This window comes from Carassius carassius, chromosome 41 (genome assembly GCF_963082965.1).
Source record: "Carassius carassius chromosome 41, fCarCar2.1, whole genome shotgun sequence".
In the NCBI taxonomy this organism is placed as follows: domain Eukaryota; kingdom Metazoa; phylum Chordata; class Actinopteri; order Cypriniformes; family Cyprinidae; genus Carassius; species Carassius carassius.
The window spans coordinates 11,390,860-11,417,300 of record NC_081795.1 but is presented as its reverse complement, the minus strand read 5'-3'; the positions used below and the strand labels follow the sequence as shown (position 1 = coordinate 11,417,300).

The following is a 26,441-nucleotide window of genomic DNA, read 5'->3' as shown; positions in this document are numbered from 1 at the left end:
TTTTGCTGCTAGAGTATGGAGTCTTATAGCAGAATTGTTGGTAGTTTTGTATATGTGGTATACATTACATGGCAAAAAAAAGGTATGTGGACTCATGATGAACAAATTTAGCCATTTCAACTATACACATTATTAATAGGTGCATAAAATTGGTTTTGAAAATAAATGTCCAGCAAATGCATGTGTTAGTGTTGGGCGATATGGTCATTTTTCAAATCGTCATATCGTCAGCCCGTGAGATCGACGATACACGATCTTATGGTGCATGGGTGGAGCCAGAGAGAGACTCTTTGTTCTTGTTTTTTAAACCGTGCAGGTGCTTGAGAGAGCCTATGGAATCACCAATTATTGAAAAAATATACTTTAAAACATACTGATAAACTAATATTAAATATAAAAATACTTTATTTAAAACTGCTACGTTCATATATATAGTTGGACACAACTGTCATATCGTGCGTCTTGTGACAATTTGCCGCATCTGTGTGCGGAAGTTATCAGTCTAAATGTTCTGCATAATCAGTCAATGGTGAAAATCAATATTAGATTTCATTTAAAGTCCAACAGTTTAACACTAATATTGGGCATAAACAAACAAGTTAAATAAGTATTTAAAACAGGTAAGTTCATATATTTGGAGTAAAGTTGAATTGAACTGATGCATCAGTCATACAGCGCTCCAGACCGCGCGCCTCATGACAAGCTCGACGCACCGCAACAGAAACAAGAATGAGATGCATTCTAACATAACTGTGACATTAAACTCAGTGAGGGCTCGTTTAAAATAGTTCACATATATAGGCCGTTCAGATTACTTGTTAAAGTACAATGAAACAAATATATTTTTGCATGCATCACATTATAGTGCGGTGTGCATGAAAATAATAACTAGGCTGCAGAGCAAACTTATCATCCATAGTGGTTCTCACGTAGTCCTTCTACGTCATCACCACATAGTGAGTGTTATAAGTGATAAGTCTAATAGAAGGTCTAAGTGAGAACCACTATGGATGATAAGTTCGCTCTGCCGCCTTGTTAATATTTTGTCTTTACTTTATTTGTAACGCCAAGAAAGAGTTAATCTGTCATGTATGAGAAGAGCGTGTTGTCGTGTAGCAGCCATTAAATGTGTGGGACACCAACTCCTCGTTTTCTATCTCTTTCATTTCATGGATTTAACGAGTTATCAGAGTCAAGGCGGACCGTTTCAGTGACTACAGGCTCTAATCCTCCTGCGCTCGCACGCGCTGTGTGTGTGTGTGTGTGAAATGTGATGCTGAAATGAAATAGCTGGGCAGTTTTATTTTAATAAGCAGCCTAATAAAAATAATAGTTATTATTATTATAATCTAATACATTAATAGGAAAATGAGCCTAATATCATCTTGATTATCGACAGAGAAATCTGCTTATGTCGATATCTCTGACTATCGTCGATACACGATACTATCGTCTGTCGGCACAACCCTAGCAAGTGTGTCCATGTATTTTTAGCCTTGTGGTGTTTGTGTGTGTGTCTGTGTGTGTGTGTGTGTGTAGACGATGGACGATGTTGACAGTAGTCCTTTATTGTACTGCTTTTTAAATCCATTATCGTCAAATTTATTGAAAAAGCTACTGGTGTCCATGTGAAGTAATCAGCATTCACAGCATGTTTTCCATTGATTGATTCCTTTAACCTGACTCTCAAAGATGATAAAGGGCTCCAGATTCACTTCGTTATTGTCTAAACACCTTTCTTTTTCCTTTCTTCTTGTCTCCTTACAGCTCAGATCGGCTCATTGATGACACAATAAGGTAAGTCTTACTTTATACAAACAGTTCAGACACCACTTGCATGGGCTACACAATTATAAATGGCAACAGTTTCCATTTGTATTCATTTTATTAAAATATCTGGTCTGTTGAAAAAAGAGCCAGCCAAGGGTCATAAACTCAAGGAGGAAGATCTCAGTCATTGGAGTGATACAAACCACTGACCCATTGCTTTTCCATTGAGCGGATTATTGCTAGATTAGAAATGAAATTGGATTTAAACTCTTAAAGTTAGAAAATGAAAATGCTTTCGTTAATTATCCCTAATGTCATTTCAAATCTTTCTTCTGTGGAATTTTGAAGAGTGACCTGTTTTTCTCCATACAATTCAACTCAAGACCAAGAGTGTTATTTAAATATTATTTATATATTATTATAGTATTTATTAATGTTTTGAAATGGCTTTTATTTTATATTTTTCAGTGTTCATTTTAATTAAATATTTAGTAGTGTTTTTATGTGCTTTTTTATTTTGTATATGTTAATATTTAGGTTCAATTAAATTTTAGTTTTTGTTAGTTCCAATTAATTTTAGTGCTTTAACTTTCATTTTGTTTAGCTTTTTCATTTAATATTTATATTTGATTTAATTTCAGGCATATTACAATTAAAGGGTTAGTTCACCCAAAAATGAAAATTAGACTGTGTTTTACTCACCCTCATTGCATCCTAGGTGCTTATGACTTTATACTTCCAGACGAATCAAGTCATAGTCGTATAAAAAATTGTCCTGGTTATTCAAAGCTCTGTCATTGAAGTGAGCGGGTGTTGCAGTTTAACAGTCCACAAGTCATCAAATAAAGCATGCACATCCATAATAAAACGTGCCTCACACCGCTCCGGGGGGTTGAATAAAGACCTCCTGTAGTGGTTTCCATGTATGATACCGGAAGTGAGAGAAAAGTGTTTATTACGTTTTAAATATGGATATTTTTCTTTGACAAAAACACATGAAAATTAGGCCTTTATTCATCCCCCTGAGCCTTGTGTTTTATTATGGATGCATGCACTTTATTTGACGACTTGTGGACTGTTCAACTGGCTTGGAATAGCCAGGACAGTTTTAAATATAACTCCAACTGGATTCGTCTGAAAGAAGAAAGTCATATACACCTAGGATGCCTCGAGGGTGAGTAAAACACAAGCTAATATTCATTTTTTGGTGGACAAAAAATGTCCCTTCGAACAAAAATGTTTTAAATATTTTTAGTTTATGATAATGAACTAATCAAAACTAGACCCCATTGACTTTAATTGTATGGACAGAAAAAAAACAGACATTTTCAAAATATGTTCATATTTGTTATGCAAAAGAAAGTCATGCATATGGGATGGTATGAGAGTGAGTAAATGACGAATCCGAAGAATTTACTAATAAACTAACAGAAAAGCATGTCACATGTAGGGTTGTAACGGTATGAGATTTTCACGGTATGATAATCGTCTCCGAAAATACCGTGGTTATACGGTTTCAGGGTATACGGTATTATTGGGGGGGGGTGGTTGAACAAATGTTTGAAAGTAGGGATGCAAAATATCGATTAATTCCATAATCGATTGTGGTTTAAATTAATCAATTTATCTATTAATCGTTAACCATAATGCTGCAAAATGGATCTATTGCAGGCAGCAGTCACTGGCATGACAGGATGTGCAAAAGCCACACACACACACACAAAACGCTTTCTCACTTGAATTAAAGGGGTTTTTAGTCTGAATAAAATGCTAGTAGAAGGATTATAAAATGAATAGATGTGATTAGGATTATTTTATAAAATGAAGAGAGAGCGCCATATTTGAGACTTTCCTATCCCGCACGGAGACCGCTGAACGAGCCTCTTTAAATGGTTTTGTGGTGCTCGTTGTTGTATTTTAAAACACAATTGCAATCTTTTCAACTGACATTATGGCATTTAAAATAAAATGATCCCAAATGTAACTGTGGCGCGCGTGTGACTGCACTATGCATTAAGTGAAGCGCATCCATCGGTGCTGCTGCAGCAAAACACACTGTTGCTCACATTAATTTGATCCTGCTGGATTCTGTTCTAGAAAATGTCAGATTTAGAATTTTTGCGTTCCGGTAGGCCTAGCCTATTTGTTTTTAAAAATCCAGCATACAGTGCATTAGGTCATGACAGCGCCTGCGTGCGTGCAGACGAGGACGAGCGAGCACGGGCTTGGCTAGATTTATTTGGAGATTACTGCTCATGTCTCATTCGGCACAAATCCAAAAACACAGGGTTAGGAAAATGTTAGATCGTGACCGTGCCTCTGGATGCCGTTCGAGATATAGACTTCATTAATGTGGCTTAATTTGTTCTTGTTTACCGGTTTCTTTTATTAAATCATCTAATTTTGCAAGTTTATTTTATTATCTTTCACTTTTAATCGCATCTCTTACTGTGTGTGGTAAACATGGGAAGGGAAAAGAAAGATTTCATGAATTAATAATTAGTTCGATTTATTAATTTGTTCCCTTATTTCAGTTAAGTCATGGGTTATTTAGGGAACAAAATTGTAACGATAAAATCCTTCATAACCATCGGGAAGGAGGAGGCGGGAACCGGCGGACAATCAAAGGATATTTTAATGATCAAAATCAAAACTAAAACCCAGGCCTGGTCCTCTCTTCTCCTTCACTGTGGTCGCTCCAGTTTTATATCCTTCCATCTCCTCCGTGGGACTCGAGACCGGTGGGTCAAACAGGTGTCGCTCATCTCCAATCACTCCACCGGCCTCGCTCTGTTCCCACTTCTCTCGGCCCCGCCCCACTCGTCACAAAAATTAACGAGACATGGACAATTGCCACAAATTAATAAGTTGTAGAAACGAATTAACAAGTTGTAGGAATGAATAGTCTATCTGTCCTGTGTCCCACAGCCCTGCAAAGTGCAGTTATCTGATTAAATGACTTAGTTACTACATTTCTATTGCTTTTCATGTTGAAGGACTTTTGAGTTGTTTCTATTTTAATGTACTTTTAAAGTTTAAATCACATTAAAAGCTTAATTAGTACACTGTGAATGAATCAGTTAACCTTTATCAGCCTTAATCGATCAATCTCTTATCGACAATTATTTGAAAGCATGTTTTTATTCAAATTTCATTAATCAAAAACAAGAAAATTTTAACATTTGATTATTTATTAGTTTAATAACTTCTATTTATCATTAATAATTAAATAAAATAATAATTAGCTAGCTACTGTAAATTCATTGTCATGACTGGATTCTGTGCTTCACTCCGCATCACAGAAATCATAATGCATTAACCTTAAATTATAAATGGAACATAGCTGTATCTGCATGGGATGATGATGTTCTGAATGGGTAAACATGTTCGATGCGTTTCCTCATTCTGCAGCCGCTTTCCGACCACAGTTTTTGCAAACTGTGTCTACCTTCAAGGACAAATAAGCATTCGTCTTTTCTATACAAAAAGTATTCCCATAGGCCTACTAGTGCCAATTTTAACTCATATTTTGATGTGGCATCGAGATTAGAGATAACGGCCTCTGTCTCTGATGTTGTCTCCGCTGTATGTGTGGGTGTAGCAAGAGAACAGTTAGTGGCCATTCACATATCGCGTCCTTTGCGCGCTCAAGTTCGTTATTTCAAATGTAGCAAACGCGCTCGTTTTTTCCAGGCGCCTCTGCACCGCATCGAGTTAAAAACATCTCAACTTTTCATAATGCCGCAAGCGCACTGCAGGTCATGTAGCTTCCTTACCTTTCCCGTAACAACGTTGAAAGCTCAGCCAAGATGAAGGAACAGCTGATCATAGCTGCATATGGATTGCCATGTTTAAATAAATCAAGTAGCAGAGCTACTGCAAGCAATTTTTAGTGCTGCAAATTCATTTATCCATTGCTGAAATTTCCGCGTCTTCATGGAGAGAGCGGGTCATTGTTGCTTAGCAACGGCAGACACCTCAGGAGCCAAATGCCCGAAGGCTTTGGGAAAAAATCAGAAAGTAGCTCGTCTAACGTTCTCCACGTGTTTTAGGCGCGATATGTGACTGTCCCCTTAGGTGGAACGTTGTTGCCTAGGCGCAAGTGAGATTCTGTGTTTATTTATTTTCTCAATATCGTAGATAAGCAAATGTACACGGTATGATAAACGTACATGTTTATATCGCGGTCTATCGTCATACCAGTATATCGTTACAACCCTAGTCACATGCATGAATCTCCCAGCTGTGCCTTGTTCCTGATGTGCTTTCCCTCAATACAGATTTATGCCGGGGCATCAGAGTAGCCTATACTTTAACTGCAGCATCTAGAGAAACCCCACAGCTGGCAAACCACATTGGTGCTTAATTAAGTTGGCTCATGGTCCGTGCAGCTCTTTTTATCTCACCCCAGTCTTATTCAAGCAAAAAAAAAATAATTCTATATCAGCTGCTTGTAATCATTATCTTCCCTTTGTACCACCCACAGCCAGGAGCAACCGAGATGAGATCTTATTGTATAATGTTTCATCTTAGCTGTGATCTCTGAGGAGTGTGGGTGCTCATGTTTCTCTTTTAATGATGTCAGATTAGTCTTCAGTCTATCACAAGCAGAACTTTATTAGGTATACATCCTTGCAGATTGCATATTCAAACAAACCCTGGAAGTCATAACATAGAATACACAAATATGAGGTTTAGTAGATTATTCTTATGTGTTCATCATTTGGTGATGTACAGATGCTCAGGGACATGGGCTGAGAACAGAAAGATAAAGGGCATGAATAGAGGTGTCACAGCAAAACAGGTGTTTTTGCACAGGGTTATTTTGTGAAAGTCGTGACATTTGCCAAGTATAGTACCCCATACTCGGGGTCTACTTTCAAAATAATAATCTGGTTATATCAAAATAACTCCTTGTTTGTGACTTGGGGCACCTGGGAGTACAAGACACCAGAGACCTTATGGCCCTCAGGGTGCACAGTCTTACATGATTTAATGTGCTTTATGCCTTGTTTGTGGCTGCTACCTAATTCATCCTCAGAGATCAAGAAATGGGCAACTAATGGTCAGTGCATTGAACACTGCTTTAAAATGGTGTTGTCTTGCTCTAATTTATCAGGTTTTGCCTCAAACACATTCTAGTTGAAGTCTGTTTTATGTGGGTGTGATAGATAAGCTCTCCTGTTCATTATGATCGAGGTATAGGGTCTGCTTGAGCACTTCTGGCGAACAATATATGCTTTTGTTCTGCAGAGTAGTGCAAACAGGAGTTTAATGGGTGCCAATGCTTTGGTTTGCACTCTCAAACCTGCCACGTTGGAATTGGAGTGAGTCGTATTGTCACATAGCAGTTTAATCTTCTCCACTAGAAACAAGAAAGCACGTCTCAGCTGAAAAAACAAAAACAAATAATTAGTTGGAGTGGATCTACCCATCTAATTAGAGCATTCAACAATGCATTATTAAAATACATTAAAAGGATATTTCACCCAAAAATTAATATAATTTACTGACCCTCATTTCAGTCCAAACCATTGTTTGTACATGTTTTCTATTACAAAGCAATCCTACATATTCATGCTTCCCATTTCTGTCTTATTTCAGCTTTTAAGTTTTGTAAAACTAATATGTAACACATGTGGACCATTTTATGACGCATTTTTGGTGGTTTTTCCATCCTTTTTGAAGCTTGAAAGCTTCAGTTTCCATTTTAATTATGGAAAAAACCTACAGTACATTCTTCTTCTTTTGTGATCCATGAAAAAAAGAAAGTCTGAAAGTGAGTAAGTTTGGAATAACATGAGTGTGAGTAAATGACAATTTTCATTTTTGGATTAACTATGCCATAAGCTAGGACAAATGATGGCTGTTGCTGGAAAACCTGATTTGTCCAAAATATGAGGTGTTCACTTTCTGCAGTGTCAAGGGAAATGGATATGTAATGGTTGGTCACTTTTCTGCATACTTTTGTTTTCTAGCTGTGTATAGCTAATGTCTCTGGAGCTTAAATGAATGCAGCTTCTGCCTTCCTGTCTGAAATCAAACCTAGTGAAAGAGACATTTGCTGTCTTTGAGGGACTTTTTCCTGCGTCTGCAGTTTTGACAGCTGCTGCGCCCTTGACACGATAATCAGAGTACTTTTTGACCTCTTACAGTTCATATGTGCTATGATTGGCCAGTGCCAATAAATCTACTCTCAAGTTTTTATTTGATTTGATTTTTTGTCAACAGCATTGCCATGGCAACCAAGGAGAACATGACCTCCCAGCGAGGATTCTTAAAGTCTATACAGAGCAGGGTCAACACCCTGGCCAGTATCCTTGAGCGCATGTACGCATTATGGTTGAATAATCTATCAGTGCAATATTGATTATTGGTTTATTGGAATCTGCCTATTTGGATATGTAAATCCTCATTTCCCGTTTTTTATATTTAGATTACCTTTGCCATCAAGGAACACTTCCTAAGTTAAAAACACACATCATTTATTAATACTGTTAAATGTAAAGTATCAGAATTGTAATACCTGAATATTAATAAGCCACATCAATATGGGACAAGATTATATTGTTACAAAAACTTGCAAAATTGTACCTAATTTGCTTGTATTTCAGAAATGACAATCTGCTATATCCCTGTATTTTCTTAACTGACCCCCTACTTCAGACCGTTTCCCTGCCATCAATAACCTAATACAGCGGATCAACTTGAGGAAGAGACGGGACTCATTAATTCTGGGAGGAGTCATCGGCATCTGCACCGTTCTTCTGCTGCTGTATGCATTTCACTGACGCACAGCAGAGCTAACCGACTTCTTTTGAGGGATGTTCTACAGAGCAGTGGAGAAGCCTTGAGAAAGGGCTCGATGAGAGGCGGACCATTGGGCCACAAAACAGAACTACACCTGGCCTAGTCTGGTAACAGGATTGATTGTAGCCAGCATGGACCTTATTTGTATTTAGCTTCGGGAGGGGTTTAGCTCTAATGGCGTTTATTTTTGTTTCTATACTACAAACAATGCACTGTTCAGATATGAACTGGGACCGGAGACCAAATTACTAACAGGAATAGATTTCAAAGAGCATATTATAACACAGTGGCTTTGAGACGAAAGCGATGCTGTGAAGCATCAACTTGGCATTGTGATGTTCCTGTATATTAATAATCGGAAGAGGGTTTTAATTTGAAGATCCTTTTAGAGGGATTCTCATCATGCTGTGTACTTTGTGAATTAATAAATTATTCATATACAGGATATTAAAATTGTGTGTCAAACACCAGAGGTCTGTCCTCTAAGGCTTCAATTTTTTATATATATATTTCTAAACACTCTCATCGATGACATTTTACACTGGAGAAAGGAAAGTTGGAAAAAGGGAGTCCTATAATAAAACACTTGCAATGGAGCGCTTGACATTTCTAACCCTTCTCTTTCAAGGTGCTGTTGTTTTATGATTTTACTGATGTTTTTTCAAGTTTAGAGCTGATTTAAGTTAAGAATATCTGGCTAAATCATCAAGCTTGTACTCCCAGCCCATGACCCACTAAGCTGACTTGCATCCGCAAAGCTCCTCCTATGGAACTGAATTTGAGAGACTGAAGCAGGCCACAGCTTAAACATGATAAATATATACAATCTGTAAACCATTGATCCAGGCGAATGAAAAACTAGCGCAGGGATTGCATGTAGAGGTAAGACCAGCACTCTAGGCCGCAGGGTTTTAAGAAAGTGAAGCAAAGATTTTAAGCATTATTTCTGTATCCCTCTTGTGTTTACAAATGATGTCCCATCCATAAAAGTGAGTCTCTCACATCTGGAGCAGTCTAAAGCAGGCTATATGCCATAGTTCTTGTAAGATTGGAGAATCTGTTTGTCTGAGGTATTTCCATAATGCAGGGGTGTGATTCTTCCGGAAAAATTCAGAAATCCGGCTTTTCCGACCTGAAAATGATGCTCTGGTAAATCAAGCAAAAAATAGGAGGAGAGGGGGGGGGGGATCGGGGTGTAGGCGGTTGCGATGGGTCGGGTATTGGTAAACATAATGAGCGTTCAAAGTGTACGCTCACCGTTCTGAATGCGTATACACCCAACCATCTACTCACGTGAACAGCTTCAGTTGATTGACGAAGACCGTGAACACGGGTGATTCATGTAAGCAAATCCAATATATTGTCTTTCATTTTTATATGCAGGTCTAGTAAAATTTGACCAATCAATTGATCACTTTTGTCATGATTCCATAACATTAATGTTAAACGATTCTGGGCTAACTTAGCAAAGTAACGCCATGTTGGTTATTGCTTACTTCTAGCTAGAAAGTTTAGCAGCTTCTACAAGGCTCGAAATTGCCAACATTTTTGTCTCATATGCTCCTGAAATTTAATCTCTGCTGCGACCTAAAAATATATTTGGGAGTTACGTTATATGTGCGGCATATCTGTCCACTAATGACTCGTCCGATTTGCGAACTAATGACTCCTTTGAACCGATTCACTTTAATGAATGCTTAAATCTGATCTGGGTCGAGTTACCCGATAACAATGTATCTTAGCTCTGAAGAGCGCTCTCTACGTGCAAGGTCATAAACGCTCGCCGCAATTCCACGCGCTTTTCCCAAAAACTTTACTTGACATGAACGTGTTCTACGTGCTACTTAAAAATCGCTGTCCATTCGCGAAATTCGTGATGAAATATAATCTATGGAATCGTATTCTGAACGTTCAATCTCATAATCGTCTTCTGTTGTGAATTAGCAATCCTAGAAGTCTATAATAAAGCACTGACAAAATGGCTATTCAAAAACACAAGAAAAGATACCTTTCAAAAATATAGAGGCAAATAAAGATGTTATTTTTAATAATGTAAAGGACACCATAGAAATAAGGAAAAACAAAAACATCTGGGAGGACAAGAAATGCCAAATAAATGGCTAGTTTTCGTGCACGTCAGCAGCAAGTTATTGACAGATTTTTGGGATTTCATCCCTATTTTGCCCAGTCTTTGGAGCATATTTCCCACATTACTCCTTTTATGATTTTTTTTGGGTTTTTTTTGTATAGTTTCCTGCTTTTTTGTCCTTTGTCGATCACGCCTATGATAATGAGAGAGTGATGTTCACATAAACTCAATATAATCACTCAATTGAGAAATCAGCTTCCCCAAACAATAAACTAGAATAGGCTGTTTGAAACTAAGAAATCTTTCCTCCTTTTTCCTGTATTCCCAAATGGTCCATTATCTAAAGGTCACATCGTTCTCCTGCTGTTCCTGTGCATACATTGACCAGGTGCCCTGAAATGCAGAGCAAATTTTGAGGGACAGAGGGTCTTTTACAGATGAAATGAGCCACTTTGACCAAAGGTTCATCACAGATCACCATAGGAGGTGTTTATTGTATTTTTGATGGATTTTGTGGCAGTAGCACTAAAATATCTAAAAGATACTAATTGTAGATGAGAGCAAGATTACAGCAAGATGTTTTGAAGTCACGAATGAAGTACCCAAGTACTTTTTTCTTCCTAAATGTGTCTCTAGTATAGGTACACCAGAAGTCATTTGGAAGCTAATAGGCCACACACAGAACTCCACAGGAAGTGTCCTCACCTCCCCTGCTGATTGAAACATGCTCTCTTTACACCAGCCCAGAGAATAAATGATTTTTTTTAATGTGTATTATTGTATGAATGAATTTGTCACCTCCATATTGTTTTTTGCTCTGTATGTTGCCTTTTGTTCTTTCCTAGTGTTTTTACGATGGGACCCCTACCTGACATGAGGTGAGCTCGGAGACATGACACACATTACCTGCTCTGCTATGGTGGAATATTTTCATTAATCTTGATTCAGTATAATATATAGAAGTATGTCTATCCATATGAAGAAATTATTCTACTATTATCCACAATTATGTATTTGGTTGTGTGCGAGAGGATGCAGTGTGCTTGGATCAGAGTGAACTTTTTAAAGCAGCATTGAAGTGTTCATGGTGAAGCCCTTGGCTCATGTTCACTGCTTAAAATACCACAAGCACATATATGGAATGTATTGATTACCTTTAAGGGTATATATTTGTGATTTCGAGACTATCTGGCTTCAAAACCTCCAAGACTTTAGAGCAATGTATTCTAACCAGAAAAAAACTTTTTAGAGGTATGACAGCAATGGAATTTTTTTATTTATTTCTTTTCTCTGTTTAGGGTTAATATAGACTGCTAGCAAAACAGTTCTTTGAATGTGGCACTACACATTGATGCCCGTTCTGCTTATTGTCATCAATAGCTGCAGCTGTGTATTAATGTGTGAGTGAGAGGGTCATGTAATACTTAGTTTCCTGGATGGCTTTTCAAAAAATGACAGATGCTGAGTCTGAAACTGGAGACTTACAGAGATCACAATCTTCCATCTGTTACCCTTGTGCCCTTGAGTGAGACACTTGACCTGAAGTTATTCCAGGGAACTGTCGTGAGGATCAGCCTGCATCAGGGGTGTCCAGTCCTGTTCTTGGAGGACCAATGTCCTGCAGAGTTTAGCTCCAAACTTACCTTGCTCCAACACACTTGCTACAACATTTCTAATTTTGCATCTTTGTTGGGACAATCCCAACACTTAAACTAAACAATAAAGTGGACATAGATATATTGGTTCGTTTGTTATGGGACCAAAAAATGATGTTGATGCAAAAACATGCTACAGTACTTGTGTCCATCATATTAACCACATTTAAAGCTACATGAGGAGATATCGAAATGTCACCCAGTGCATGCAAAGCCTAAGTAGCTGGCGGAGTATTTTTTAGGCTGGTGAATTGGCAATAAAAGTTGTTTTAGATCTGTGGTTCTCAAGGCCTCCCATTGTGGACAACAATATTCAAACTCATATTTTGATTTTAGAAGACCATGTGTTATTTAAAAAAAAAGAAAGAAAGAGCGAGTTAATTAAGAAATATGTTGAATTTTTGTTTTTGTCGTTGGGCAGGGTTAAACAGGCAGTGCTGTAGGCAGTGTTTAGCTGCACTATTACTTAATAAATTGGAACATTCCACAAGCAGATATTTTGGTAGATTGGCTTCAATATAAACAGTTTTTAGACTAACTAGAAAGTTTTGAGTTTTGAAACTTGCAGGATGTTTTTATAGCTCTTTAATGTCAAAATATCACAGAAAAAGCTCTGTTTTTGTCATCTCTTCTCCTTGCAAATAAAACCATTTTGGAATGTGATGCTAGATGACTAATAATGGCATTTTAGTCTCATTTAAGCTGGTGGCTAGATTTGTGAGTACTTAAACACTTTGTGTCACCGTGAGTGGGAGAAGGCTGTTAGTGCTGAGTGCTGGAGTGAGGCCGGGCAGATACTTAGAGATCAGAGAACCAGGGAAGTGCAAAATCAGCCAGTAGATCTTGTGCCATTTCCTTAGCCATGCATTATTTACAACAGCTATAGTCAGTGGCATGAAAAATGAAGCTTGTGTATATGTGTGCTTTGAAAGCTGTTGTCTTGCTGTGTTTCTTTGTGTGGTAAGCTGAACATTTCGCTTTTTGCTAATGCAACAATTTCCTTGCTGATGTTTCTTTTTTTTTTTTTCTTCTTTTTTTTGCTACTGTGCTGTACACAATCAATAACTGCAAGCAAGTTGTGGACCATGCATGTTAATGTTTATTTCACACTTGCAAAGGTACAACAGTAACCTAACATAGAAAAACAGATATACAAGTGAACCAAGAATCCAAAGTCGTATATAATAAATCACAGTTTTAAAAGACACACAGCAGCGTTTTTGCATCTCACTCATAATGGGGTTTATGAACAACACAGTAACATAATTGCTTATAGTGAAAAGAGTCATGAGAAGCAGAAAAAAAGAGCATTAGATCACATGAATTCACAAAACAGTTCATTTTTCAGCATTATGCCTATAAATGAAATAGGTACTAACAGTCTATTTTTAGACAGATTTACATGAAATTATACATGAAAGTCATACTTTTAGGATGCAAAAGTTTTGACAGGATATGAGAATATTAATGAAAATTAAGTGATAAAGTGCTTTGAAATCTATGGCAGTAAAATACTTAATTTAGTATGAATGAAGCAGATCAATAGACTGAGCTGCGAAACATTTCCTTCTTTACCGTCACTCGGTCTAACTAACTTACCAGATAAGTGCTGTTATGAATCTGTACTGTACCTCTGATTTTACAATCTGTAATTTTCACATAACATCAGCAGATCGATAAATTAGCAATCATAGAGATCCAATAAACACTGAGATGTGTCAAAGCAAAGTCCTGTACACAAACTCATTCTAGGTGAAGATAAAAAAAGTGTTTTCTCCACCCACAGCATGCCTAAATATTTCTATAAATATATATATCATATCATATTAATAAGGGATAAGTAGGGAGATTTATGACAGGGAAAAAACCCCAGGTAAAAATGATCGGTCCTGTGATTTGTTTAGCATACTGATATAAAGGTCTTGGCACAGAATGGTGCTGGCCGTTGCATGCCTCTAGATGAATGTCCATGCTCCAGCAGTTTTTGTCAGAGAAGAGAGGGCTGGCATGCTTAACGATACAGTCTTACCTCTCTGAGAGAATCTATACTAGTATGGGACGTGTAGTGGAACCTCATGGCTAAAGTTAGAGCTCTCCATGAACATCGTGCCTTTGAGAGAATATAGCATTTTGATACACTGGACAATGATGTACATTCCCATCTTTAAATACCCTCTACTCTTACAGATGAAAAACATAGGAATGATAAATGCTGACAGTTATTTACATACGGGATCAGGCATGCGTGTGGTCATTTTGGTCATTTTTTTATAATCAAAACATACAAAATAAATCCAAATGAAATCTCCAACCACAATTACCATTCCTTACAGTCTTGTCATCCCTAGTTCATTCCCATCTCTTAAGCTCCACTTATAAATCTTTTTATAAAACATATATCAGTAGTTATGTTGCGAATATTTCTGTGCATAATTTTAAATGCAAGATCAACCAGGAGTAATATAAGGTTAAAATGCAGATTTTCATATACCATCTTTGAAAAAAAAAGTCCCCTTGTCCTTTGTGTCATCCTCAGGCGAGTTCTTGCCGAAACAGCAATGTTTCTCATTTACATAATGCAAACGATCACTGATCTTTTTAACGTATGGGATTTTTTTTCACTGAGCATGCTAACCTACTGCATGCATTTTAGCTATCTTATTTAATTGCTACAGTCCTCGTTTCTTTTTATCTGAACTTGTTTGGCATTATTGTTAAGAGAGAGATCTTATTTCTATTACATCATGGGTGAGGTTTTTCTTTTGTTTGCAGTAGTGCTGTAGATTGGTTTCTCGTCCTTACTATGCCCTCTATCCAATTACTGAGGACAGAGCAGAAAAAGAGAGCATATGAATCATAACAGCAACACAGAGTATAGAAAAACATGCAACTTATCAAACTATAAGATGTGTTCAAAATAACTCACTGTAACAGTAAAAAAAAAAATACAAGTGTTTTGCTTATAATTGTATTTTTGTCTGAAGATCTCTCACTCATTCTGACTGAAGATCATAAAAGCGTGTCACATCTATATTGTTTAATTTTTGCTAGATGATGCAATAAATGCTTGTAATGAGACATACCTGCAACCACCACATAGATTATGATGCTAAGGATGCCCACGATGATGGCCACGATGCTAAGAAAGCGAGCCAAGCGTCCCAGGCGTCTTGCCCCATCCATGTCCCCCTGCTGTAAACTGTTTCTGGACTGTAACAAGACAAAAAAGAGAGAATGACACACAATTCTCATTACATCTCATAAGCTTCAGATATGTGCAGTATGATCTGTTATAACAGGCGGTGTTCTCTTTTTCCATTTAAGCCTTTGAGATTCAGTATGCTAGGAAACAAAAGTTCAGAGGTGACTCTTTCAATTGTTCAAGTGATTTGGATACAGGATGAGGTGAGCTGATAAGCGTGTTTCCTTATTAGTGCAGCCCTATGCCACAGCCACCCATTAGATGCTCAGTGTACCCTAGGGAGAGCCTCTCCAGTAGACTGCATTAAAGTAATCAATACCAAGCAATAGATTGTGCAGGAAAAAGCCTCTGACAGTGGCCAACCAATCTCCCCACACTCAAATGCTAATTCCATTCTCCATCTTCACGGCGTGGTTTTTCAACTTGCCATGTGAAGTAATCTCACATTATCATAAAATAAAGTCAGGAGTCTTGGGAGTCATGCTGCTGTCCAAGGTGCTGAATGGACTTTGATCAGTTTCCCAAAGCACTAGAACTTAAGTAGGGAGTAAGATGAACTTAATCTGTACGGCACAATTCCCAAAAGCATTGCTATGTAAGTAGAGTGTAAGAGCCTCATAACATCTGCAACTTCAGATCCCCCCACCACACACACACACACACACACACAATTTAATCAACGATGAAGGGACACAAATTACAACCTGAATTCCGGAAAAGTTGGGACGTTTTTTAAATTTTAATAAAATGAAAGCTAAAGGAATTTCAAATCACATGAGCCAATATTTTATTCACAATAGAACATAGATAACGTAGCAAATGTTTAAACTGAGAAATTTTACACTTTTATCCACTTAATTAGCTCATTTAAAATTTAATGCCTGCTACAGGTCTCAAAAAAGTTGGCACGGGGGCAACAAATGGCTAAAAAAGCAAGCAGTTTTGAAAAGATTCAGCTGGGAGAACATCTAGTGATTAATTCAGTTAATTGATATCAGGTCTGTAACATGATTAGCTATAAAAGCTTTATCTTAGAGAAGCAGAGTCTCTCAGAAGTAAAGATGGGCAGAGGCTCTCCAATCTGTGAAAGACAGCGTAAAAAAATTGTGGAAAACTTTAAAAACAATGTTCCTCAACGTCAAATTGCAAAGGCTTTGCAAATCTCATCATCTACAGTGCATAACATCATCAAAAGATTCAGAGAAACTGGAGAAATCTCTGTGCGTAAGGGACAAGACCTTTATTGGATGCCCGTGGTCTTCGGGCTCTCAGACGACACTGCATCACTCATCGGCATGATTGTGTCAATGACATTACTAAATGGGCCCAGGAATACTTTCAGAAACCACTGTCGGTAAACACAATCCGCCGTGCCATCAGCAGATGCCAACTAAAGCTCTATCATGCAAAAATGAAGCCATATGTGAACATGGTCCAGAAGCGCCGTCGTGTCCTGTGGGCCAAGGCTCATTTAAAATTGACTATTTCAAAGTGGAATAGTGTTTTATGGTCAGACGAGTCCAAATTTGACACAAAAAAAGTCTAAAAAGGCAGACTCTGGATCCATTATACATATCATGTCTTAAGCGTTCACTTAGAGCATTTGGTAGGGTACAATAACAGATAGGATTACAGCTCTATCAGCTTGGTTTTGTTGGAGAAACTGAGGAGCTTCCCCATCACATACACACACACTTTTTATAATTTGACAAAAACTTTTAAATAAAATATATGTGCAATACCACTCAAGTAAGATTTTAAATGTTTTTGAAAACAAACATGTTTTATGCTCTACCAGACTCAAAAGAAAAAAAGGTAATATTATTAAACACTGTTACAATTTAAAATAACTGACTACTCCAGTGTTCAGTGTCCCATGATCCTTCACAAATCATACTAATATGCTAATTTGATGCTCAAGAAACATTACTTAATATTATCAGTGGTGAAATTAGTGGTGTATTATCAGTTTTTTCAACAATTAAATGCATCCTTCCTGAACAAAACCCCAAACTTTTGAAAGGTATACACACACAGAAATGATTGGCTCTTAATATTTCCTCCTTGAGCATCAAGGACAGTTTGAATGAGTTCTCAACCATATGCCTCAATGTTGATGAAACCCTCAAGACAAGTGAGGGACTCGTGCAACCGAAAGCCTTCAAACAACAACATTGAATATACTTGAATATCTGTTTTTCGGATGTAGATCACCTCATATGGCACTTCAAGGCAGGACCTGCTAACCTGCCCATCATCTCTCTGTTCAAATACTGCAGACCGGCTCTGACATCCTAGCAGGGGTATAATATGTGGCTGGAGCAGCACAAGGTTATTGATTCCCAAGTGTAATCACTGCAAAAAGCCATATTAGCGCTTTCAATCAGTAAAAGTCTTTTGAAAATACTGTGTAGTAATGTCATCTGCCGTTTTTGCGTTTCAATCTCACACCCGCTTTCATTTAGTGTGATGACAGTGCAGTATGTGTCGTGTGCCATCATGATGCAGCTGCAGAAATGGCTTGTGGCTCTTTGTGTTTTGAGGTGCATTTTGCCTCAATGCGGTTTAGAGAATGCTCAGAAACCCCAGTGGATTGTAATGGGATGTGTGCGGCTTTTCCGAGTAGAGGAGGGGTGTGTCCCATGACACGCCAAATGGATAACACTGATTCCCCGGGAGCTTTGTCCTGTGATATATTTCTCTTGAAAAGTCTTTGCCAATTCTTCTGGGCTGGTTCGATGACCCATTTCTCCTCACTTTCTTCCTCTCATTGTATGTCACATAAACACACAGGAACACTCCCCTCCCCCCTCTCAACCTCCCGCTGCAGCATGAGAGTGAAAAGAAGCTCTTAGCTTTCCCTCACAAGCCTGAGCCATTAATTATAAACAGCTATGCCAACGGCTGAGGAGGAATGATTGTAGAAATCCGCACAATGGTGCTCAGCGAACACACCAGTGGAACGGTGCTCTTTGTGTGAAATACATTTATTTTCAACACAAAACCAATACTGTAATATTTTTGTTTTCATTTGACTAGACAAGAGTAATAAACCACATTATATAATAAACATAATATTGTTTTTTTAACTGCAGCTATAATTAATAATAGCCAGTTTCTTTTACATTTTCTATTAGCTTTGGCAATAACTCACTTAAAGGAATAGTCCACCCAAAAATGAAAAGTCTGTCATCATTTACTCATCCTCAAGTTGTTCCAAACCTGTATAAGTTTCTTTCTTCTGTTGACCATGATATTTTTGAAGAATGTTGGTAATCATACAGCTGCTGGTAGCCATTGACTTCCATAGTTTGGAGAAAAAATAAATAAATACAAATCAAGTCAAAGGCTACCAGCAACTGTTAAATATTATGGTTAAATTATTTGTCACATTTTAAAAGTAATATCTCTTTTTTTATATTGTACATTAAAACGTTGTGATCCCTAAATTAGATTTAATAACAATTGGTTTTGGTTTTTAGTGTTTTATTTTTAAATTATTTCTACAAAGTGCTGATCCATAGTCTTAAAAATAAAAGTTTAAAAAATAGGTTTTCACCGTGATGCCATAGAAAAAACATTTTTGGCTCCCAAGAAACTGTTCTTAAAAGAACTTAGTGTGAAGAACATTTTTCACTATAATGTGCCTTGTGTGCAATGCATCTGCATGGATATAGTTGCAAATAAAGAACTATGCTTACTATAGCATTTTTAAATCTGCCATTTATTGGTTATTTGAATTAATGTGAAAACAACTGTACGTTTACAGGTATCTGCCATAATGTTAACATCTTTGAATATCTCATTACTTATTACTTTTTTCAGTATTCGTTTTGTTTTTATTTTTGTACTATTTTTATTCTATTTTTTCCTTGTTCTGTTTTTTTACACATTTAGTTTATTTATATTTCTTTGCCTCCAGCCCATGGAAAGCAAGCTTCTATTGTCAGTAGACGAGCAGGTGCCCTAGAAACACGATCTCATGAGCTGTTTGCTTTCATAATGTAATGTTTCACTCAGCATTGTGAGAACATGATGACACCATATTACAGTATAGGTCTAGTTTGAGACTGAGAGACGCGCAACAAGCTGCTTAATGCGTCAATATTTTCCATAGCTATTCTATATGAGCTTTTTGTAAAGCCGGAAAAGCATAAAATGACAGCCCACCATGGTCTCAAATTTCTGTTATAGTTTAACGGACACAGAAACAAAGCCATTCAGCAACTCTGCTTACCATATTTCACCAGCAGAAGCTGCAGCGTATGCAGTTATTGCTTTACTGGTCCTCCCTTTGCACTGAGATTGGCCAATAAAATCCACCCCACCTCTCCATGCCAGGCCAAATGACTCCTTTCAGCTTCCATGAGCTTCAGCTCACCACAACATCTTATTGGTCACTGTACTGCCTCTGTAAGCTCATTGATTTCAGAGTTTCTGATGCATACCTACATTACAAAACCTTGCTAGTATGTTGTCAGTACAATTGCTTTCTAGATCTTGGCTGAGAGGGACTGTTTCCATGTCTGTGGCTATGGGCACATGCGTCTGGTATCATCCTAATGGGAGTTTTCATATAGCCTTCCAACACAACACAAAAACCAAATCTGTTTGTAGAATATCAGTTTTTTTTTAGGCTTCCTCTTTTGACCAGAGGAGGCCACTAAAGTTGTATCCCAAACGACGCAGTATACATTATGCATTTATACACTATAAATGTATTCAGCCGTGTCATGTTTGAATTTTATAAGGTTATTTTGTCATTCAACACTGAAGTCTGATAGCCCCCACTCCCCTTTGTTATGTAATTAAAGCTGCGACAGTTGACTGCATGAAGTGTCCTACATTCTGCACTTTGTTTTTTGGTTAATAAAGTACCATAGAACAGTACATAAGTAGCCTACGCAATTTGTTGCGCACCTTAAGTCTCATTTTGTCTACAATCTCTATCTTTGTACTCTTCATTACTTTTTTTCATGACCTTTTCGTTTTTGTCGTGAGGGATGTGCCGAAGTCAAACGCACAAATAATAACTTTTGGAATATCGAATATTGGCGAAGCATTGTGATTTCAAAATCAAATCAGATGACTGTGTCGTGCCTATTTTTGTTGTGCTCATCTTAGAAATCCTTCGTAAAGAGTACAATCTAAAAATGTATAAAAATAGGGGACAATGTACTGTATTAGAAATTTTCCATATTTGTAATTTATTTGTATATTAAAAAAAAAAATTAAGTGTAGCATTAATGTAAAATACTATATCATAAACATTTTTGATGTATTCAGAAATACTTTCCACTTTTTGGAATGTCAGTGTTAATGTTTTAAACTTACCAAATGAGATGTACAATAACATGCTTCTGTGTCTCTCTCACTCTTCTAACAAGCTTGTTGTAGTTTGAGTTAAACATAAAGTTTATAATAAAAAATAATTAATTTTCTGAATTTTATACAGTATATTTGTAATGTCCAATAGTGTTACATCTAAAAATTCCCTTTAGATTTCATTTGGATGCAGTTCTAGCTTTTAATAAGAGTTATGATTAAAATTCTAATAAAAATCCTGTACACATTCCTTTTGGATTATTTTATTTTATTATATATTTCTTTTTTAAATTAATTTGAAAGGGTTAAGAATTATGAGCCTAAATTGATCTGTCTTGCCCTCTGTTGAATTGTCAGCCATCTCTGGTTTCATCTCTGTTGGCTTGGATAAGAGGGTTATTTGTTTTTGTGTGGACAGACGAGGCTGGGAGACTCTATTTGCATGAGTATGTTCAGTAGAACAGGTGTTTGCAAAACAATATTGGTAGCTTTCAATGCATCCTCAAAAACTTGAACTGGATCAGGTTCATGCGGAGCGTCTATAGGACTCTAAATATCCAACTGTCATAACATGTGTGAAAGGCATCAAGTGAGATCCCACCGGAATGGATTTTGATAGGGGCACAGCAGGGATCATTCTGTACTGTAAATCTATATAGGATTTTGATCTTCAGAAGAAACTGGAGCACATTTATGGCGCCTTTCCGCTGCTGAGAATTTAATGCTCTAATTTGTGTTTCTCTAAAAGTGCATGTCCCACTGAAAGACTTAGAAAGTTGTAATGACCACGAAGAAAACAATGGTTCAAAATTCACTTAAGGCTGAATTTGATTTCTTATTAAATTTACTGAAATTATGTGTTTAAAAGCTGCTCTCCTGTGACTGGAAAGTCTCAGTTGTATGCTGCTGAGGTTATACGATGCTGATTCGCTGTTCTTTCAGACCGAGGGGATAAAAAAAGTGAAAACAAAAGCACTCATCTTTGATTATAAAAACGGCATATGTTATCTTCTAACAAGTATATCTTTTTCAGAGGGACAAAAAAAAGAAAGAAAAGAATGCCATCCTACATCTATAAAATGTAGGATTGTGCTAAATAGATCCTAGACATGTCGTGAACACCATCTCTTGTACATCCTCATTAAATACAGATAAATGGTACCACACCCTACATACAAGCACTCTCACAGTTTGATCCTCTAAGTTACATGGATGGAAATGAAAACGTTATTTGGCATATTTCTGGGATAAATAATGATACTTGTATCTATACTTTGTAAACATGTTTGCCTTGGTATCCTAAACTATATGAATCTAAAGCTTGTTCCAAAAAAATGCTTTCAGGCAAAATCAGGCTTGCTTTTATTTTCTGGCTTTTTAAGAACACTATGCACCATATTTATGCTTCCTAATTGAATGTTTTGCTCCACAGTCCCTAGAGTTTGTGCTGTGCAGGTGCTTGATGTTCGGTGGAGATGGTATGCACCAATTTTCTGGCGTATAGCTCCCCAGCACGCAGTCAGGTCCGTTTACTGCGAGCATATGCAGGGCTGTAAATCACATCTGTCATTGGATCTGTTCTCTGCTCTCTCAATGCAGCTCCTGGGCTTTTGCATATGATTTGCAAGAGTATGGCAAGTCATTTTAGCAATTATGCTCACTAGTATCAAATTAAAAACTAGTACTATTAAAACTAGTATCTATTTTATTACATCATTTTTAATTGCTATCTATTTCAGTTGTGCTAGTGCTTATGTATTGGTTAGTACCTGGAAAGTATTTTTAAGACACTAGTATAGTTATGATTGCCTTTTATCATATATAAATGATTAGTTTTAATAACTCAATTAAAAAAAACTTACATTAGTAATGAGTAAATAAAAAGTAACAAATGGAAAGCACACTAGTTTGAAATAAAGTACTATACTAATGTACTAAGAAAATTTGGATTTTTAAAAAACTATTTGAACAAATAACTAAATTAGTATGCAATGAGTAGGTGACTACAGACTATTCAACTTTAAAGTAGCCTACAAGTAACATTAGTTTAAGGAACACCTATAAAAGGCTTGCCATACAACAGATACTGTTTATTGACTTGAAAGTACTTTAAGCACAATTTTGTGCCATACAGAAATATTTACAGTACAATGTGGGAATGCTTGTCTGAATTAGAGACACCTCCCAGACTTGAATTATTTCAGTTTTAACTTATTGACACTCACCATAATTGAGTAGACCAATGCAACGATGCTTAGTGGCCACACGGGACAAAAGCAGGACAAAATGACCAGTATGAGGTAGTCCTTGGGTTTCTGCTGCTCTTGGGCGACATTACCGACTGATGAAGCGCGGCTCATGCTCACTCTGGACGGGGAGAGAGGAACGGCCCCGAGCTGCCCCACTGATCCGGCTCTCACCGGCAGACTGTGGCCGTTCTGATCCCCGTCGACAGATAAACAGACATTGACCGTGATGGAGCTGGAGGTCTTCACCCCGGTGGGCTCGGTGGTCAAGAGGAGTTTCTCGGTCTCGGCTGGTTGCGTTCCGCCGCTCTCCCCCAGATTCGATTTCGCAAACTCCTTATCTGTGTTTATTGCCATTGTGGAAATCCAAAGTTAATGTTTCTGAAAGAAAAGGGGGGGAAAAAACCTTTTGCCGGATATTAAATATGATCAAAGTTCTCAGACGACGCTAATTTCCCATTGTTTACGATTTTTCTACTTGAAATGACGCGTTTGATTGTATTCATACGGTTAATGTGACTTTCAACGTTGAAAACAAATATGTCCAGATTTAGTTTTCTCGCAGTTTTTAAAAACTAATTAAAACAAGTCAAAGAGGCGTTGTGACTTCATCCTCCCATGTCGGTATGGTCATCCTCTCTGTGTGATCGTGTTTAATGGATTCAGTTCAATCCAGATCGGCTCTGCCCACACTCTCAACTAAACCACAGAGACGCGACTCATCTGGACTTCAGCATTTCCACAGCACAGCAACATTAGGCTACCCAAACGGCTTAAAAGGCGTAGAAAAAAAAATCAGTTTTCTCGTGTGAAAATGAAAAGCAGGTTTGTGATGTTGCAGCAGAAGAACAGCAGGTTAAAGTGGTTGCACAGCAGCAGCAAGTGCAGTGATGTTCCTCTCTCACCTCCTCTGCATCAATGATGGAGCTGCGCTGGTCTTTCTACTCCCAATGCTCTTCCCCTGGGGATGCTGCTGGCTGCTGCAATACCTCCCTGTGTTTTTGCGAGCCTTTTAAAACATTTTATACCATAAACAAGTATAACTTATGCTATTTTTGTATTATTTTAGTACTTAGACAAATAGTCAAAGATTGAAGTGGTCAGAAGGAGGATACAGAGAGAGAGAGAGTAGCCCATATGTTTTGCTAAGGAATAAAAAAGGATATCTGGGGAAATGACATGAGATTTGAACACCTATTATTATATAGCTCTAAATAGTGATATCTCATTAATTAAACTAGGGGACAGTGAGATTTATCTATGTGCTGTTCCTCATTTAATCATAGTTAATTAGACTTTCAGTGTTGTCCCCACTCGATGACAAGCCTGGTGCTGGGAAACTGTAGACAAGTAAGTAAGTAAGTAAGCTTTATTTCTATAGCACTTTTCACAGACAATGGAGTCACAAAGTGCTTCACAGAGTTAAAAATATACACATAACATAAATGCACATACAATACAAAATTACACATATACAGTATATGTGCCACAATAAAAAAAAGAAAACATAAAACTAGTTAAAAGCTTGTCTAAAAAGATGTGTCTTTAGGTGCTTTTTAAAAATTTCTACAGAGTCCAAAGCTCTCAAGTCTAATGGAAGAGCGTTCCAGAGCCTTGGAGCCACCACGCAAAAAGCGCGGTCACCTCTCGTTTTTAAACGTGTTCTAGGAACAGTTAAAAGATCTTGACCCGAAGACCTCAAAGAACGGCCTGAAGTGTAGGCATGAAGTATATCCTGGATATACGCCGGAGCTTGATTATGCAAGGCTCTAAAAGTAATGGTTAAAATTTTAAATTGCACTCTAAAACTAACTGGAAGCCAGTGAAGAGCCTTGAGTATAGGTTTAATGTGAGATCTTCTTTTGGTCTTTGTTAAAAGTCTAGCAGCAGCATTCTGAACTACTTGCAATTTGTCCATGGAGGAATTGTTTAAACAAGTGTACAATACATTGCAGTAGTCAAGACGAGATGAAATAAAAGCATGAACAAGCATCTCCATCTCATTATTAGAAACTACAGATCTGATTTTAGCGATATTCCTGAGATGGAAAAAACAGGAACGAACCACAGATTTAACATGACTGTTAAAACACATAGATCTATCAAAAATGACACCTAGGTTTCGCACAGCATTACATTCTGAGGGTGATAGAGCCCCAATGGCCAGTTTAATCTTGGGAAAAATGTTGTCAGGAGCAAAAATCAGCACCTCAGTTTTATCTTGGTTTAGCTGCAAAAAATTGTCTGCCATCCAATTGTTGATGGAGGCTAGGCAGTTATGCAACAAGGACAGTTTGTCTAGTCTATCAGAGTTAAAAGAAAAATATAATTGAATATCATCTGCATAGCAGTGATATGATATTTCTCCAAAGCTACTAATAATCTTCCCAAGAGGAAGCATATACAGGCTGAACAACAGAGGGCCAAGCACAGACCCTTGGGGCACACCACAGGACAAAGGAGCAGAATCTGACATATATTTCCCTACGGACACCGAAAAACTCCTGTCGGAGAGATAGGAGGAAAACCAGTCCAGAGCTGACCCAGTAATTCCCACAGTTTTTTTCAGTCTATCTATCAGAGTGCAGTGATCGACAGTGTCAAACGCTGCACTGAGGTCTAAGAGAACCAGCACAGAGCATTTACCCCCATCAGCAGCCATCAAAATATCATTTGAGACCCTAAGAAGGGCTGTTTCAGTTGAGTGTTTTTTTCGAAACCCAGACTGAAATTTGTCAAAGATATTGTGCGCATTTAAAACATTATTCAGCTGGTTCGCCACAACCTTTTCTAAAATTTTAGAAATAAATGGCAATTTGGAAATAGGCCTATAATTTTTAAAAGTAGCTGCATCAAGATTGTTCTTTTTCAAGATAGGCTGAACAACAGCATGTTTAAAACAATTAGGTACCTTGCCCAATTGAAGAGACAAATTTAAAATTGAGACCAAACATGGGCCAAGATGATTCATGGATTTTAAAAACAGAGATGCGGGTAAGATATCTACCGGGCTTTGTGAAGGTCTCATCGTGCCCACTAATTTAATTATTTCTTTCAGCGTAATGGGGCAGAAAGAGTCCAGTATTGAAGGTCTTTGATAATCAGTTAGACCTATATGATGGTTTGCTGATGGAACCAAGCTTGCTCTGACAGCTCTAACCTTATCCACAAAGTGAGACAAAAAGTGGTTGCAGTCACCATTTGAAAACACAGGGACAATACATGAGCCAGGAGAAACAATATTATTAATAGTTTCAAAAAGAGCCTTAGGTTTTTTCTTACATGCAGATATCAAATTAGTAAAATAAGAGGCTCTAGCCTCTTTAATCATTTCATGCAAGTTA

The 26,441-nt window shown here is 37.4% G+C and overlaps 2 protein-coding genes across 4 annotated transcripts in view; one reads left to right on the top strand and one right to left on the bottom strand.

The window, feature by feature from the left end:
• Nucleotides 1-9,050, top strand: part of LOC132122718 (Golgi SNAP receptor complex member 1) — a 32,203-nt gene extending 23,153 nt beyond the window's left edge. For all 3 annotated transcript variants that reach the window (XM_059533061.1, XM_059533060.1, XM_059533062.1), the window contains exons 7-9: nt 1,768-1,797; nt 8,002-8,084; nt 8,437-9,050. In XM_059533061.1, coding sequence (XP_059389044.1) covers nt 1,768-1,797; nt 8,002-8,084; nt 8,437-8,561 — 238 coding nt within the window. In that variant the 3' untranslated portion in view covers nt 8,562-9,050. The remainder of the gene's footprint in view (nt 1-1,767; nt 1,798-8,001; nt 8,085-8,436) is intronic.
• A 4,350-nt stretch (nt 9,051-13,400) lies between these two features.
• LOC132122717 (trafficking regulator of GLUT4 1-like) lies at nt 13,401-24,052 on the bottom strand. Its single transcript, XM_059533058.1, has 3 exons — nt 23,077-24,052; nt 15,408-15,534; nt 13,401-15,145 (listed from the first exon to the last, which is right to left on the bottom strand). The coding sequence occupies exons 1-3, from the start codon at nt 23,452-23,454 to the stop codon at nt 15,135-15,137; spliced, it is 516 nt and encodes a 171-aa protein (XP_059389041.1). The 5' UTR covers nt 23,455-24,052; the 3' UTR covers nt 13,401-15,134.
• Nucleotides 24,053-26,441: the final 2,389 nt, after the last annotated feature.

Excerpts from the sequence above, each read along its gene's own strand:
- LOC132122717 (XM_059533058.1), bottom strand. The coding sequence starts at position 23,454 with ATGGCAATAAACACAGATAAGGAGTTTGCGAAATCGAATCTGGGGGAG. Across the intron at positions 15,535-23,076 it reads CATTGGTCTACTCAATTATG|TCCAGAAACAGTTTACAGCA; the intron begins GTGAGTGTCAAT and ends GTCTTGTTACAG.